At 42.7% G+C, this 17,642-nt stretch overlaps 1 protein-coding gene across 2 annotated transcripts in view; it reads right to left on the reverse strand.

Moving 5' to 3' along the window:
* The window catches only part of OSBPL9 (oxysterol binding protein like 9), a 260,826-nt gene that overhangs the window by 196,113 nt on the left and 47,071 nt on the right, over positions 1 to 17,642 (reverse strand). For both annotated transcript variants that reach the window (XM_082265508.1, XM_082265507.1), the window contains exon 3: positions 13,434 to 13,512. In XM_082265508.1, the coding sequence (XP_082121634.1) occupies positions 13,434 to 13,512 (79 nt within the window). The remainder of the gene's footprint in view (positions 1 to 13,433; positions 13,513 to 17,642) is intronic.

Here is a 17,642-nt window from a genome sequence, read left to right on the forward strand (position 1 = left end):
TTTTGTTTGTCTGTTACAGATGTATGATGATTCACATAATCTAATCCTTCCCTTGGGTGTTTTTGACTTAACATGCGCCTCCTATTTGCGAGTCTGAGGTATTACGTTTTTCTAAAGAAGTTGGGTGGGGATTGCTTTGTGATTTCTTGTGTTACCTTGTCCATTTTGCTTGCAAGTGGATACAGATTTTTCGTACATCACGGGACAGAGCCATATGGGTCATATAGCCACCTTTAGGTGAGGGACACTAGCAACCAATCAGAAAGGATGCCCCCCTATATAACCCCTCACACACAGGAAGTACCTCAATTTTTTTTGCCAGTGTCTAAAAGTGATGGTCACTGTGGAGAGTCTCTCCACTTCTTATTTTCTCTTCAAAAAAAGACGATTATGCAGTTTACCCCGATCAAAGATAATTGAATCTAAAGCAGGGGTTGACAAATTTTCTTTGAATCTAGGAACCAGCTAAAAAAGTTAGGAGCCAGTTTTTCAAATCAGCTGCCCGGCGCCCAGAAAAAAAAGAAAGCAAGAAAGAAATAAAAAAGGGAAATAAATGGAAAGAAGAGAAAAAAAAGAAAGAGGAAAAAGAGGAGAGGGAGGTAGAGAAGAGGAGATGGAGGGGGGGTGAGAGAGAGAGAGAGAGAGAAGGAAAGAGAGGGAAGGGGGAGGGAGGGAGATAGAGTGAAAGTCTCAGGCAGATGTGTATATATATATGTACTACAGTGAGGTCCCCTCAGCTCTATGGTGTGTACAGTCAGAAATTAATTTACTTCACCTTAATCTGAATTTTATGTATTTCTAAGAATTATGCAAAATTCTAAGATTCATGCAAGCTCCCACATGGAATGCATGCTTCTTGTTACTTGTTCCTGTACTGTGCAGTTGTTTCAGGGACACCAAAATTAATGATGGCAACCAGAGGACCTTGCAACTCAGGGGCAATATCTCCTTATTCAAGGCCATCCTTCACCTCACCCTCCATAAAATGCTAGTTAAAACTGCAAAAAAAAAAAAAAAAAAATATCCCCTAAATACCTGTAGGGGAAAAAAAAAAATTAGCCAATTTACTTACCTTTCCCCCAGAGGTAGCTAATCAAGGAGGACATAATCTCCTTCTATTGAGGAATTTAAACCCTCTTCCGCTATGAATGCTGGGCCCCTGCCTGTGTGTGCCTGATGTCACTGGTTGCTAGACACCAGGCGGATAGCAGCCAGTTCAGGAATCACACAGTGTGCGTTTCATTTTGGGACACTGCTTTGTCCTGGAATAAAACTGCCTTCACTGTCATGCTACATGACACCCCCCCCCCCCCCCCCAGATGTTGCGCCAGGACCCCCTGCACCCAGTGCCGAGACAAGGTCATTCAGTGCCCAGGGCAAACATGGCAAGCTGTGCCCCCCCACCCCATCTATAGATAAGGCTAATAATGGTAGAAGGTTTGTTTCAGGCAGTAGGGAGGCGATACAACGGCTCCTTACCTCCTGTCAAATGCTCTCTGAAGAGCAATCTGCATGATGGTTGCTTTTCAGAGACCAAAACACGTGTGAACAAGCCCTTATTTATTTTTTTTACAAATGTTTTACATTATTTATATTGTTTTGAGAATTTATATGTACAGACCCCAGATGTTTCACTTTTGAGACACCATGTGGTTTGGTGCATGTGATAGCAGATGTGTGGGGTTCCATTACCAATAAATGGCACTGTCGCACTTCTACTAATGGACGATTTGTTTCTGTGTGTCAGGAAAGCCACAATCTTGTGACTGACATTCCAAGGTGTGAACCTCGCCTTATAGTGGGGTCACACCGGTGCGCTGAGGTTTGGTCACAGTGTGATTGTATGGGCGTTTTACCTGGATTTAGGTGGACTTCTATTGAAGTCCATTACACAGTGCGTTTTCTGAAACCGCATCAAAGATGCAACATGCAGGACTTTGATGTACTTTCATGAAAACGCACTTTGTAATAGAAATTCAATATTAGTCCACCTAAATCCAGGTAAAAACGCACACACAATCACACTGTGACCAAACAGCAGTGCACAGGTTATTAGGGATAGGTATAGGGGGGGGATAGGTATAGGGGGGGATGAGGGTAGGAGGGCAGGTCTGGGTAATAAGAATATGTGTTAATGAAGAGCAGAGTGAAGGGCTGTAAAGAAAGTGCTAATGCTGCATTTTAGGACAGGACAGTGTCCGCTAAATGGCTGCTTGGATAACCCAGAGTTGGGACCAGAGACTGCAGGACATGCAGTGCAGATTTATGGAGTGGACAGCTGAAAGAAGAAGGTGAAGGGTTAATGTGAACAGGAGAGAGGTGCAGAAGACTCTGTGCTGACTTACTATTGTGCAGGGAAGGTAGAGAGACGACATGCTGCGGACAAAGTGAAAGTGAACACAGAGGAAGATTCAAGTGACCTGGCCGGGAAGAACAAGCTGACAGGGGGAGGGGAGCTTGTAAAGAGTAGAGTGATAAACGGCTGAAAGAGAGATAAGGCAGAGGTGAAGTGGATGGAACGGACAAGTCCGAGGATCATACATTGTACAGTGACAGGAGGGAGAATTTAGGGAGAATCAGTCTTACCTGATAGATGTGTGAGGAGAGCTGACAGTGGCAGAAGTCGAGCAGTGCGTCCTATGGATGTGCTGAAAGTGGAGAAGAGGCAGCCCTTTCTGATTGGTCAGCGCCGTCCATGTGACGGTGCTGACCAATTAAAATGCCTCTTGTCGGTACACAGAAAATTATGGATAGGAGCCGCGGGGATTTCAAATCTCTGCATCAGCGATGCGGCGTCCCGATGCCTGACAGCAGATAGCTGAAATGCTAGGCGCCCGGACTCAGTTTCTAGTCGCCAATGCGACCTGGCGCCCGGGAATGGTCGAGCCCTGATCTAAAGGGTTAGCTATCAGATCCATCCTAAACAGTCAATGGACTAAAAAGATGGTACCTGAGCCTCGGGAATCAGATACAAGGTTTTGCCTGTAATGCTGTCCTTTTCAGGCGCTGGACCCTGCCTGGGATCTGGACCTTTGGAATACCAAACCCCAAAAGGTGCTCCATGCAGGGTGCTCTACAGGTCCAAGGCCATGGCCCCTCTAAAATAAGGGAGTACGTTGCTACCCTTGAAAAGGAAGAGCAAGTGTCTATTTCAAAATGCCCAGCACTCATACTACCAGTGCTTCTACTTCCAGGCAGACAGTGGCGATGGCCTCAACCATCTGGATCCGGAACCAAGCCTTTAGGGCAGGGTCCAAAAAAGCCCTGGGCCCAAAAATCAGCCAAGTCTTCTGCTAAGCCCACTCTGTGAAGGGGCACCCCCACTCATGGTTGAGGCTGCGGCAGTTCTCAAAAAGTTTGGGTGGAATTGATCCAAGACAACTGGGTTATAATAGAGGTTCCAGGGGACGAAAAGTTCAAGGGTTTTATACTCAAACCGGTTTGTAGTCCCCAAACCCAACGGGATGTGAGACCTATTCTGGATCTCAAAGCTTTAAACCAGTTTCGGAACATTCGTACTTTCTGTATGGAGTCAATTTGTTCAGTTATGGCCTCCCTGCAGGGGGAGGAATTTCTAGCATCCATAGACATCAGGGATGCATATCTTCACGTGCCTATATTCCAGGCTCATCAAAAAAGGTGCCTACGCTTTGCAATAGAGAACCGTCATTTTCAGTTTCTGGCCCTGCCCTTCGGGTTAGCCACAGCGCCAAGAGTTTTCACAAAGATCCAAGCTCCAGTATTGGCTGTTCTAAGGTCCCGAGGGATATCTATAATAGGATATCTGGATGAATTATTACTAATAGATCGATCAGCTTCAGCTCTAAGCCAAAATGTCCACCAGACAGTGCAGTTCCAAGAACATCTCAATTGGATACTGAACTTGGTAAAGTCAGCAATACAGCCGGTCCAGCTTCTGGAATATCTGGGTCTTCTTGTTGACACAGCACAGGCAAAGATATTCTTGCCAGCAAGAAAGGTCACAGACCTGAAGGATCAGGTTCGGTCTGTAGTAAGGCTGAGATATCCTTCTATAAAAGTCTTTGCATTAAGTTATTGGGGAAGATGGTGTCTGCATTGGAGGCAATTCCCTATGCTCAATTCCATGCCAGACCCTTACAGAACATTCTGTCTACCTGCACCAGAAAGGTTCAGTCTCAGGACTGGTCCATGTCTCTGGTACCAAGAGTACGTCAGAGTCTAAATTGGTGATTGTTGACCAGAAATATGGAGTTTCTGCCAGTAACCTGGAAATTAGTGACTACAGATGCCACTCTCTCCAGCTGGGGAGCGGTTCTGGAGGAAGCCACTGTCCAGGGGAAAATGTTCTTGGGTAGAGAAAAGTCTCCCCATCAACGTTTTGGAAATCCGAGCAGTCTTTTGGGATTTGAAATTCTGGACGTCCAGGCTTCGGGGTCACCCTATCCGGGCACAACAGACAACGCCACGGCTGTGGCTTATATCAACCATCAAGGAGGCACAAAGTTGATCAGCCCAGAAAAAAAAAAAAAAGAGGTGGATTTCATCCTGTCTTAGGCAGAGAAGTTTGTGCAACGCCCGACAGCAGTATTTATTCTGGGAATAGAGAACTGTCAGACAGACTTTTTGAGTAATCAACAGATGTTTCGGGGGGAATGGTCCTTACATCTGCCTACGCGGGGGGGGGGGGGGTCCCAGACAAAGATCTGTTGGCATCCAGGTTCAACAACAAGTTCAATCGATTTGTATCCAGGACCAGGGATCCACTCGCAGGTGGAGTGGATGCTTTGGTGACTCCTTGGGAGGAGTATACCCTGATGTATGCCTTTCCCCCGGTGCAGCTGATGGCGCGTCTGTTGCACAGGATCCAGCTAGAGGGGAAACCAGTAATTCTGGTAGCTCCGGCATGGCCGAGCAGGGTTTGGTTTGCAGTGACGACGCCTTGGGCCCTTCCATTGCTTCCGGACCTACTCTCTCAAGGTCTGATATTCCACCCTGCTTTACAGTCTCTAAATTTGACGGCTTGGCTATAGAAGCCTTAATCTTGAAGGAGCGGGGTGTATCTGGCCCTGCAGTTCATACACTGATAAATGCTAGCAAACCAGTCTATAAAAATACTTATTACAGGGTCTGGAAATCCTATATTGCCTGGTGTGAAGCCAGGAAACAGCATCCCCGCAAACATATCAGGAGAATTCTAGCTTTCCTTCAAACAGGAGTAGATATGAAGTTAGCCTTGAGCACTATCAAAGGGCAGATTTCAGCCTTATCAGTTTTCTTCCAGGAACCGATTGCTTCCCATTTGTTGGTTCAGACCTTTGTCTGGGGAAAGTTACGTTTGCGTCCACCTGTGAAGCCACCATTGTGTCCTTGGGACTTAAATTTGGTGTTGGCAGTTTTGAAAAAAAAACAGCCTTTTGAGCCTCTGGGGCAAGTTCCCCCGGTTCTTTTGACAAAATACTGGTCTTTTTCATTGCGATAACTTCGGCTAGAAGGGTATCGGAACTAGCAGCTCTTCCTTTGTAAAGAGCAATTCTTGAGATTTCATCAAGATCGGGTGATTCTACGTCCACACCCAGGTTTCTTTGCCCAAGGTGGTGTCAGCGTTTAATTTGAATCAGGACATTATACTACCTTCCTTTTTTTTCAAAATCCGCACTCAGAGGAGGAACATTTATTGCATTCTCTTGATGTAATGGGTGCACTTAAAGTTTTACTTACAGAAATCCGCTGGGATTTGTAAGACAGAGCTTGTTTGTGCTGCCAGAAGGGCCCAGAAAGGGGTTGGCAGCATCTAAGTCTACGATTTCTTATTGGATTCACCAGGTTGTTACCCAGGCGTATGGTTTAGTAGGGAAGGTGCCTCCTTTTCCTGTAAAGGCACATTATACCAGAGGAGTAGGTGCCGCCTTGGCACATTCCAATCAAGCCTCTATGGCTCAGATTTGCAAGGCCACGACCTGGTTGTCGGTGCATGCATTCACTGGTTTCTATTGAGTGGATGTTGGGACCCAGGAGGAATCTGCATTTGGCCGCAGTGTTCTGCAGGCAGCGGTGTAATCCTTTTTGGGGTCAGATGGCGGTATTTTTTGGTGTCCCCCCCTCCCCTCAGATGCATTGCTTTGGGACATCCTATATGTTATGATGTATGGCTCTGTGTCCTGTGATGATAAAAAGAAGAATGGATTTTTTAATACAGACTTGCTTGTAAAATCCATTTCTTGAAGAAGATCACTGGACACAAGAGGTCCCTCCCCTCTTCTATGGGGTCTTTATTGCTTGCTACAAAACTGAGGTACTTACTGTGTGGGAGGGGTTATAAAGGGGGGGCATCCTTTCTGATTGGTTGCCAGTGTCCTTCACCTAAAAAGGTGGCTATATAACCCATATGGCTCTGTGTCCCTGTGATCTACTTCAAGAAATAGATTTTACAGGCAAGTCTGTATTAAAAAATACATTTTTGTCTCTCCGTCTTTGTATTTGACCATTTAAATAAAGATTACGTAAGAGAAAAATACTTTTTAAAGTGAAGCCATCATAAAAATTACAGAATAAAAAAAAAAAAAACTAGATGGGGTGGGTAACAATAAAAGCTCGGCGGGGAACCTGTCCGCTGATCCCCACTGAGCAGGCGTATAACAGGTCAGGGTCTGCTTCGATTCTGCAGAGCGGACATGAACACTTTCCTCTATGGGCAGTCGTAAATGGACTGCCTGTCCGTTTACATCCGACTGTCATCCGATCTGCTAGACAGATAGGGGAACGGATCCCCTGTCCCTCTGTTTGCCATGTCCGTTTACATCCAGCACTCCATAGAGGGCAATGGATGGTCCAATCCAATAAAAATAGGTTTTTGGCTATACAGTAAAACCTTGGATTGCGAGCATAATTCGTTCCGGAAGCATGCTTGTAATCCAAAGCACTCTTATATCAAAGCGAATTTCCCCATAAGAAATAATGGAAACTCAGATGATTCGTTCCACAACCATTTATTCATAAATCCTTCAGTTTATAGTCCATATAAAAAGATTATAGCATTGCGATAGGTTGTGTAACCATAAAATGTCCATCCACAAATAGCAGCTTCCACAAGGGGATTAGAAGCAAAATCCAGCAGGAGCTACAGAGTATCAAAGAGAAGAAAGGCGCCTCTAAGTGTAGCAATATGGTTCCATTTAATGAAGGTACAACATTTAGCAACTCACATGGTTGATGAATAAAACAGGCACATCTAAGTATGCAGGCATCCGGGGTAAAGCTGTCCACATAGACTATCTTCTGCACCGCTGGCTGCCAGTCTGTAATCCTGACCGGGAAGACCACCCTGCAGTAAAGCGATCTGAAAGCGAGGGGCAGCATGGAAGGGATGACGTAGATGGCGGTGAGGAGGATGGTCTATGTGGACAGCTTTAGCCTGGATGCCTGCATACTTAGATGTGTCTGTTCCAATCATCAACCATGTGAGTTGCTAAATGTTGTACCTTCATTAAATTTAACCATATTGCTACACTTAGAGGCGCCTCTCTTCTCTTTTATACTCAGCTGTGACTTGAGGCTACTTGTATATCAAGACATCGCTTGTAAACCAAGTCAAAATTTATTTGAAAATTTTGCTTGTCTTGCAAAGCGCTCTTAAACCAAGTTACTCTCAAACCAAGGTTTTACTGTATATATATTTTGGATATAGATATAGTTGTGCTCAAAAGTTTGCATCCCCTTGAGAATTTAGAATAAACAGCATGTATCATTTTTTAATGAAAAGATGAGGGAGTCATCAAAACATTTCTTTTATTTCTATTGGGATTCATATTCTGTAACTGTAGGAAATAACAGATTAGCACAATCATAAAACAAAACATGGCAACAAACCAATTAAATGCCCCCTGTTCAAAAGTATGCATCTCCTTAGTTCTAAATACTGTGAATTGCCCCCTTTAGGATCAGTAACAGTTATCAATGGGGCCCCCCAAATTCTTGCAGGTGGTATAGTTGCCCATTCATCTAGGTAAAATGCCTCCAGGTTATACAAAGTCTCTGGTCGTCTTGCATGAACCACATGTTTGAGCTCTCCCCAGAGTGGTCAGGAGACTGATGGCTACTCCAGAACCTTCACCTTTTTCTGCTGTAGTCACTGAAGTGTCAACTTGGCCTTGTGCTTCGGGTCATTGTCGTGCTGTAAAGTCCCATGCACAGCTTTTGTGCAGAAGAATACAAATCGCCTGGCAGTATTTTCTGATAATATGCTGCATTCATCTTGCAATCAATTTTCAAAAGATTGCTCATGCTTTTAGGGCTCACACACCCCCAAAACATCAGTGAGCCACCACCATGCTTCACAGTGGGAATGGTATTCTTTTCGTTATAGGCCTTGTTGACCCTCTCCAAACATAGCGTATGGATGGGACCATAAAACTCTATTTTGGTCTCGTCACTCCAGACTACAGTGTGCCAGAAGCTGTGAGGTGTGTCAAAGTGTTGTCAGGCATATTGTAACTGGGCTTTTGTGTGGCACTGGCAAAATAAAGACTTCAGGCAACTCAACCATGCAGCTAATTTTTGTTCAAGTATCGTCATATTGTACTCCTTGAAACAACCACACTGTCTTTTTCAAGAGCAGCCTTTATTTCTCCTGAGGTTACCTATGGGTTTTTCTTTGGGTCCTAAACAATTCTTCTGGCAGTTGTGGCTGCAATCTCTTGGTCCACCTGACCTTGGCATCAAGAGATTCCTACTGCCTAATTAGCGATTGAACAGTACAGACTGGTATATTCAAGGCTTTGGACATCTTTTTATATCCTTTTCAATCTTTATAATGTTCCATTATTTTGTTATGCAAGTTTTTTGACAGTTCTTTCCTGCTGTTCATGGCTCAATATCCAGCCTGCTCAGTGCATACACATTAGAGCTAGGAAACCCACTGCCGTTGTATACACGGATATGAATTGCATATTAAAAAGCCACAGATGTGAGAAACTAACCTTTAATTGCCATTTTAAAACGGGTGTCACCTTGTCTGTCTGTACCAAGGCCAAACATTGCAGGGTATGTAAACTTTTGATCAGGGCCATTTGGGTGACTTCAGTTATTACCATTTAAAAAGAAGCCAAAACTACTATGTGATAGTAAATGACTTCATATGATCACTATCTATAAATAAAAAGGCACGATCAGTCATTTTTAATATAAAAATTCTAAAATGTTTACGATTTCTGCTTGGGTGTGCAAACTTTTGAGCACAACTGTAATTAAACTGGTATCTACAGCTAAAACAATTTTACCTTAATGAATTCCTTGTAATAACGCAAAAAACATTTTAGAACTTTTGTGCACCCCCTTCTAAACACTTACACGATTCCTGGATCGATCACACTCCGCTTAAGTCTTATCTTCACACATGGACTGACAGGCAGTAGCGGGAGCGAATAAGTGACACGGCCGGGTGGGTGAAGCCAGTTTTTTTTGTATTTTTACAGCTAGCGAGTGGAGAAGAACCCCCGCTAGCTGGCACAGTGGGGATCGGGGAGTTGCAGGGGCCGATGCATTCATAACACGTTGCATCCCAAATATGGGTGTAACACGTTATGAACGGTGAACCTATCCTTTAAGTACATCTGTGTAAACAAAGCCAATTACATAAACAAATCTAGATACCAGGCAGATGTAAAAAACACAATGGTCGTTGAATAAATAAAACCGGAGAGTGCATAATGTGGTGCAGCTGTGCATTGTAAGCCAATCAGCTTCTAACTTCAGCTTGTTTAAAGAGGTTGTAAACTCGTTTGATTTTTTTTTTTTTTTTTTTAAACCCTGCAAAAGAAAGACATAATGAGCTAGTATGCATCGCATATTAGCTCATTATGCAATACTTACCTCAGAACGAGCCCCCGCCGTGCCGCTCACTCACCTCTATGACGGGCGACATGTCTAGTCGCACGTCTTCCGGGATCGCGGCATCCGGCCATCTGATTGGCCGGAGCCGCGGTGACGTCACTCCCGCGCACGCGCGCGGGAGCCGACAGTCACGGCACGGGGCTCTGAAGGAACGGCACGATCGGCCGTTCCTTCAGAGCGCATGCGCCAGTGACGTCACTGGCGACATGTAAGGTAAATATCTCCTAAACGGTACATGTTTAGGAGATATTTACAGTACCTATAGGTAAGCCTTATCATAGGCTTGCCTATAGGTACAAGTTGTAGAGGAGGGTTTACTTCCTCTTTAATTAAGTTTTGACAATAAAACATTGAAGCCGATTGGTTTCTTTGCAGAGCTGCACCAGATTTTGTACTATCCGGTTTTATTAAAGCAACCTCACTGTAGTTCATTCCCCTCTGGGTGATCTCTGTACATAAAGGATTTTAACATACTTTGTTGCAGATTCCTACCTTTTGTTTTTCTGAAGAAATCCCTGTGTGTTTTTTTGTATTGATGGGGGCTAGTGAGTCTAATGGGAGTGGTTTCATAATTTTTAATAAGCTGTGCACCTGCAGGGCTCGAATGGGGAAAGTGGTAGGACCTGCATCCCTGCTATTCAGTATCGGCTCCTGCATCGCACACTTGTTCACACGTGTGAACCGCTGGGGGTGTCAATGTAAAGTTAAATGACACCCCCAAACGTAAGTCCCCTACGTTGATATGATTACACCTGTATAAATCACACCAGCAACTTACACCGCCAGTCAGATCAAGCCCAGCTCTTTGGTTTTAATCCTTTTGCAAGCTTTAAGTCCAGATACTATCAACCTTGTAAGTGCCTTCAACATAATTTTTTCAAACGCTTTTTGTGTATTATAATATCTATTAATTACTACATAATATTTATACATATATTCTTTCACCTATAGAGCACTTACTTGAGTTTCCCCTGAAAAAGAAGAGAAAGTCATTGTCTTCGAAACATGTCGGGTTTAAAGCTCTAATGTTTGGTTGTATCATTGTTATCTGGTCATACTTGCATTTGTTTTTATTCTTCATTGTTTATACACATTTAAATAAAATATCACTTTTTTTAAATCTATTGATCGATTTATATAGTTCTGTGCCAGAAAAGTCCCATTTAGGGGAACCCCTTTTTTTCTCTGTAGCCTTAGACATGATTTCCTATTGGAAGTATCTCACCAAAAATGACAATTTTTGTTGCAGGGGATACCTGACATCTGACTTGCATCTTAGTGCAGACTTCTGTGAAAATTGGTGAGCCAATCACACAAGCAGGAAATTATGTTTCTATGGGGCATTCTCTACACATTCAGTGTACAGAACACCTCCAGGCAGCCATATTGCATTTTCAGAAAGTTACAGTGGCTGTAGACTGAAAAGGAAAGGTCATTTTTAAATAACATTCAATGACTTGGGTCGCAATCGTATACGCTATATTTTTTCTTTATTTGCCATTCCCCTCACCCACGTAAGTGGAGTTACCCTTCAAGTATGGTTAATCATTTATTTTTGACCTAGACATATAGAGCTATATATGTATAATACATGCCTTGATATCAGCCTCTATTAAACCCTACCTTCACAGCAGCACTTAGCAGCACTTAGCCTAGCAGAGGGATGATCAGCACTGAGCCAGTCTGGGTTATATTGCCTTGCACAGTAGTGTCTATAAACATGTTTACAGCAAAGGTGAGAAGATGGATTATGTTTTTAAAATGCTTCGGCTTCCTTCAAGTCTTAAACAATAATGTAGTGTTTTGCTGCAGTGTAGTCTGTAGAAAAGTCCAGGACATAGCTGAGCTGTCTGGCAGGACCACAAGACCAACTTAACAGAATTGCAAATCCTTTTCCTGGTAAAGAAGTTGATACACATTTTTTAAAAATATTTGCATCATCTTCTCTGAAGTTCATCACAGCTTTGAAATTCTTTGCACAGTCACCTGTGTAAGGTTTAACTAGCAGTATGCATTAATGATCGATTACTTCTTACATATTGCTGTCAATGTTTTACAGCTGTAGGCATGTGATGCCTGCATTTTCAAACTACTACATGTTAGCATGCATACAGATAACGCAAGCACCTTCAGAATGGAAGGGTAAAGTATAAAATATGTAGCCAGAAGTAACCCAACCCGGATTACTTGTCAATAGCATGGCATGATGCTGTAATTAAAAGTCTGTCTCTGAGCACCATCATCTGCTACATACAGTCAGTCAGGGTTGCTTCGTGATCGCTGGCACAGAGTTGAATCTTAATCAGCAGATCACAGACGCCAGTGCAGTATGCCACACAGAACGTTCAAAGCAACTGTGCCATATCCATTTTATATAAACACGTATAGCATATAGCAGTGAAATAAAACTGAAATCCTTAAAATACAGAGGGTGGCCAATACTGAATCATTAACAAACATGCCAATTAAAGAAGAACTCCAGCCATGGCTATATACAAGTGTTTGCTTATGGCTTTAAGAAATAAAAGCATAATGCTCCAAGCAAAAAATGTTGCATCCATGGCAGGGTATCAAGCCTGATTTGCACAAACGTCCTGCTTCAGCAATTTCTAGAAACCATAAAACAGCAGCCACTCCCTCATTCTACAAAACACATTGATTAGATGCCAACTCATAGCTGCTGGCCAGTAATTGTGTACTAGAGTTCTCCTTTAAGGTATACAAGCATTTAGCTGTTATATAATAATCAATGTACCACAACCGTGTGTGTGTGTGTGTGTGTGTGTTTGTGGTATGCTGGCACTTGTAGTTCCTCAACAGGCACCACATGTTCCAGCATACCCTGCAGGACTTCCCACCCTCGCTGCACAGGCTGCATCTGAAGTAGTCCTAGCAGAAGCATGCAGCAGGTTTTAACATGCAGAATCAAACCAGATTCACAATCAACAGCGGTGTTTGATGACTTCCAGCACACAGCGAACTCCGTGCACATAACGAGCCGAGCACATCAAGAGTTCCACCTTACCCTTTCTACGGTTGAGCCACAGCATGCAATGCCGAAACATAGCAGTGACAGACGGCATTGATTTGTGAAGTTATGATCAGAAATGGTTAAGAAAGCACTGAAAATGTTGACAGAAAAATGCAGATGAAAGAAATGAGAAAACTTGTAGTCTCTGAGAACAACTCCACCTTAGGAAGGCCACAGCAGGTAGACAGATTACAACGTAGATAGCCTGCCTATGGATTTATTTCCGTACAAAGGATCCACAGGCATTCCCTCCGGCAGGCTCTTCAAGTGAAAAGCAGAGTGGATGCAGGCAGCACAATGCAGAGTTTGCTTCCATGAGTCAGCTGTTAAAATAGGAAATGCCTCCAATCTTCTGGTCTTATTCATGTCTAGCACGTATCTACCCACTGCAGAGCAACACGCTATCCCATCCCAGCACAAGTATCCACACTGCTTAGACAGGCAACCTGGGCTGTAGCAAATGCAATCTGCAAGGCAGGACGCACGCCAGACACACACAGCAACACATTCAAGAGGTAGATTTTTTGCTCACCCTGAAAATGAAAGGTTTTCTGATCGACGGTTATAGTAAAGGTGCTGTCGTCCTCATCGTCAATACCAATCACAGCCCCCTGTGGAACAAAGAGGAGAATGCTAAGCAGAGTAGCAGTGACATCAGCAGTACATACAGTATTACTACAGCACTGCAGCAGAGCAGCCAGAAGGGAGGAATGTGCAATTATCTTGCAAGCTTCCTTGCACTCCACATTTAGTAAACTGAAGAGGGAGGGAACGTGACCACCTTCCTGGCACTGCTCCATGGGTATGAAGAAAAAGGGAACAGTGATGTAAGCAGCTTTTAAAAAGACTCATAAACTTAAAAATACAACTTGATGCAATCTGAAAAGGTTTCCTACGCCAACTGCTATTTTATGTTCTGAAGACTTGTATATCAGGAGGTATGACATCGTACAGGGTTTTAGACCTATGGACTAGTCAAATCTAGAAGAAAGCAGACCTGTTTAAAATTCAAACACTATATTGTGAAGAAACACACACACACACACACACACACACACACACACCATCAATACATTAAAACTGGCCCAATGCAATAGAAAATAATAATAATTAAAAAAAAAAGAATATATATTTTATATATATATATATAATTAAATTTTTCACTCTTTGTTATATTGCAGCCATTTGCTAAAATCATTTAGGTTCATTCTTCTTCCTCATGAATGTACACATAGCACCCCATACTGACAGAAAAACACAGAATTGTTGACATTGTTGCAGATTTATTAAAAAAGAAAAACTGAAATATCACATGGTCCTAAGTATTCAGACCCTTTGCTGTGACACTCATATATTTAACTCAGGTGCTTTCCATTTCTTCTGATCATCCTTGAGATGGTTCTACACCTTCATTTGAGTCCAGCTGTGTTTGATTATACTGATTGGACTTGATTAGGAAAGCCACACACCTGTCTATATAAGACCATGAAAATTGTAGAGTCACACTTCAAGAGGTAGTCACCTGAAATGGTCTTCCAACAGTCTTGAAGGAGTTCCCAGAGATGCTTCGCACTTGTTGGCCCTTTTGCCTTCACTCTGCGGTCCAGCCCACCCCAAACCATCTCGATTGGGTTCAGGTCCGGTGACTGTGGAGGCCAGGTCATCTGGCGCAGCACCCCCATCACTCTCCTTCTTGGTCAAATAGCCCTTACACAGCCTGGAGGTGTGTTTGGGGTCATTGTCCTGTTGAAAAATAAATGATGGTCCAACTAAACGCAAACCGGAAGGAATAGCATGCCGCTGCAAGATGCTGTGGTAGCCATGCTGGTTCAGTATGCCTTCAATTTTGAATAAATCCCTAACAGTGTCACCAGCAAAGCACCCCCACACCATCACACCTCCTCCTCCATGCTTCACGGTGGGAACCAGGCATGTAGAGTCCATCCGTTCACCTTTTCTGCGTCGCACAAAGACACGGTGGTTGGAACCAAAGATCTCAAATGTGGACTCATCAGACCAAAGCGCAGATTTCCACTGGTCTAATGTCCATTCCTTGTGTTCTTTAGCCCAAACAAGTCTCTTCTGCTTGTTGCCTTTCTTTAGCAGTGGTTTCCTAGCAGATATTCTACCATGAAGGCCTGATTCACACAGTCTCCTCTTACAGTTGTTCTAGAGATGTGTCTGCTGCTAGAACTCCGTGTGCCATTGACCTGGTCTCTAATCTGAGCTGCTGTTAACCTGCGATTTCTGAGGCTGGTGACTCGGATGAACTTATCCTCCGCAGCAGAGGTGACTCTTGGTCTTCCTTTCCTGGGGCGGTCCGCATGTGAGCCAGTTTCTTTGTAGTGCTTGATGGTTTTTGTGACTGCACTTGGGGACACTTTCAAAGTTTTGCCAATTTTTCGGACTGACTGATCTTAATTTCTTAAAGTAATGATGGCCACTCGTTTTCCTGCACTTAGCTGCTTTTTTCTTGATAGAATACAAATTCTAACAGTCTATTCAGTAGGACTATCAGCTGTGTATCAACCTTGACTTCTGCACAACACAACTGACGGTCCCAACCCCATTTATAAGGCAAGAAATCACACTTATTAAACCTGACAGGGCACAACTGTGAAGTGAAAACCATTTCTGGTGACTACCTCTTGAAGTGTGACTCTACAATTTTCATAGTCATGAAAAGAAAGAAAACTCTTTGAATGAGAAGGTGTGTCCAAACTTTTGGTCTGTAATATATATAAAAAATTGGGTTTCCCCAAGCTCTCATCTTTTACCAAGCACAATAGCTGATATTACAGAGCTCACTTGCAGCACCACCTGTTGGTCAAATATGGTATGGTAAGAAAGCACAACTATACAATGTCTCACTATGATAACCAATGCTATAGAATTTTATGTCTGCAGTTCTCTTAGCATTTAAAAAAGAAACTGTTCTGAGGGATCAATTTATAAAATGTTTTTACCCATCATTTACAAATATATTTTCCCATAAGTCTATTAGAACATGGATGACTTTTTGGTGAAAAACACTGTTAAAGCAAAATTAAAACACATGGGCTCCATTGTCCACGCCGGGAGAAAAGTATTTTTTTGAAAAGCGGCTATAACCGCCACTAACAATCATCACATGCAAGATCTGACAGGCTGGTTATAACCAAGTTGATCAAACGATCAACTTTGGTGCATTTAGCCTGCCCATAGGCGGTTCGCATCTTGGGCCGCTTCCTGCTTTCCTTTCTGTGGCCGGCCTAAATCAACCCCGATATTGCAATTTCTAACAAAAAATGTACAACTAACCTGTTTTTCCACAAACTCTGATGGAAACTCTGTCTAAACCACTTGGGAATACAGTAGACAGAGGGAGGGGGGCGCAATTCACTCTTACCACCCATTCACTTATGTGAATGATTGGAAGCTAGAGCTATTGGGTTTTGTAGACAGCTTTTTCTGCTACATAGCCAAAAAACAAAAAAAACAAACACACAAACACACACCATCCTGGAGCTGTACCGACTGGCAAGCTTAAAAAAGAAACGTTTAATTATTGCAAATTTATCTGCTAAAAAATTAAAAAAAAAAAAAAAAAAAAAAAAGTTAAAAAAAAAGGTTTTCATCTTTAAAACAGAATATATTAATAAGAAACCCAATGAACCTCAACAGTGAAAAGCACATTTATGCTTAGGAAAAGAATAACCTGGGCGATATGACTCATTAGTGGTCACTGTCAGCAACTCTACTGACTCATACAGTCTTCTACAATAGGTCAACAAGGATGTTAAAGCATGGAAACTCACAGCAGTATTCTGTGGGAAAATCACAGAAGAATTATGAAGAAGTGTTTTGGGGGCATGTATGTATAAAAGTAAAGACAAATTATTTATTTATTTATTTTCTTTAGTTCCTATAGAGTAGGGAATGACTACACCCTTTATCAAGTTTTTATTATTCTCTGTGTGGAGAATTACTCATCTATTTGTCCTGGTGCCCACTGTCATGTCGGAAAGTAAGTGGAAATCAAATTTTAGAGTTATCCCCATAAGTACAAGGAAAATCCTCCAATAGAGACATATGTCCTTGTGACAGTTTAAGGGGAGAATCCTAAAAACTTTGAAAAAGATTACCTTTCATTTTTCATTTAGTCTATGGGACAGTTTGGCCTCATTTACACAGGTTGGAGGGATGGGGAGTGCGGCCACGGTTTTACCACACCCAGATCTACTAGCTGTAAGCCAACATGGCCTGTCAAAGTGGGACAGGGCTCTCTATGCACGCCGGACCGCCAGGAGAGGATCTGTTACACAGCATTTGTGGGGAATTTATTTTCTACAATAGGCAAGCTATTTGCAATTTTTTCCTGCTCTTGTGGACATGGTTATCCTGCCTACGGATTGTAGTCCTGGTCCAATGCCCACCTATTTGACCAGTTCAGCAGGAACCGGGATACCCATTCTGGTCTTTACTGGGTTAGCATCCAGGTTACACCCATATGCCATGGGATTCCATCTCGTTCAGCATGCACTATAGTATATTTGGAATGAAGCAGTGATGTGACATTAAGCATCTGGTTCCTGAAGAAGCCAATGTGAGAGTGTTTCGCTGAGGCATAAATAATATAAATAATATGTAGGACCTATGAAAGTCACACTGTTGTTCATTGACAAGATCATGATAGATAGAGATTATATATATATATATATATATATATATATATATATATATATATATATATATATATATA

Source organism: Pelophylax lessonae (assembly GCF_965119305.1).
Source record: "Pelophylax lessonae genome assembly, chromosome: 8".
NCBI lineage: Eukaryota > Metazoa > Chordata > Amphibia > Anura > Ranidae > Pelophylax > Pelophylax lessonae.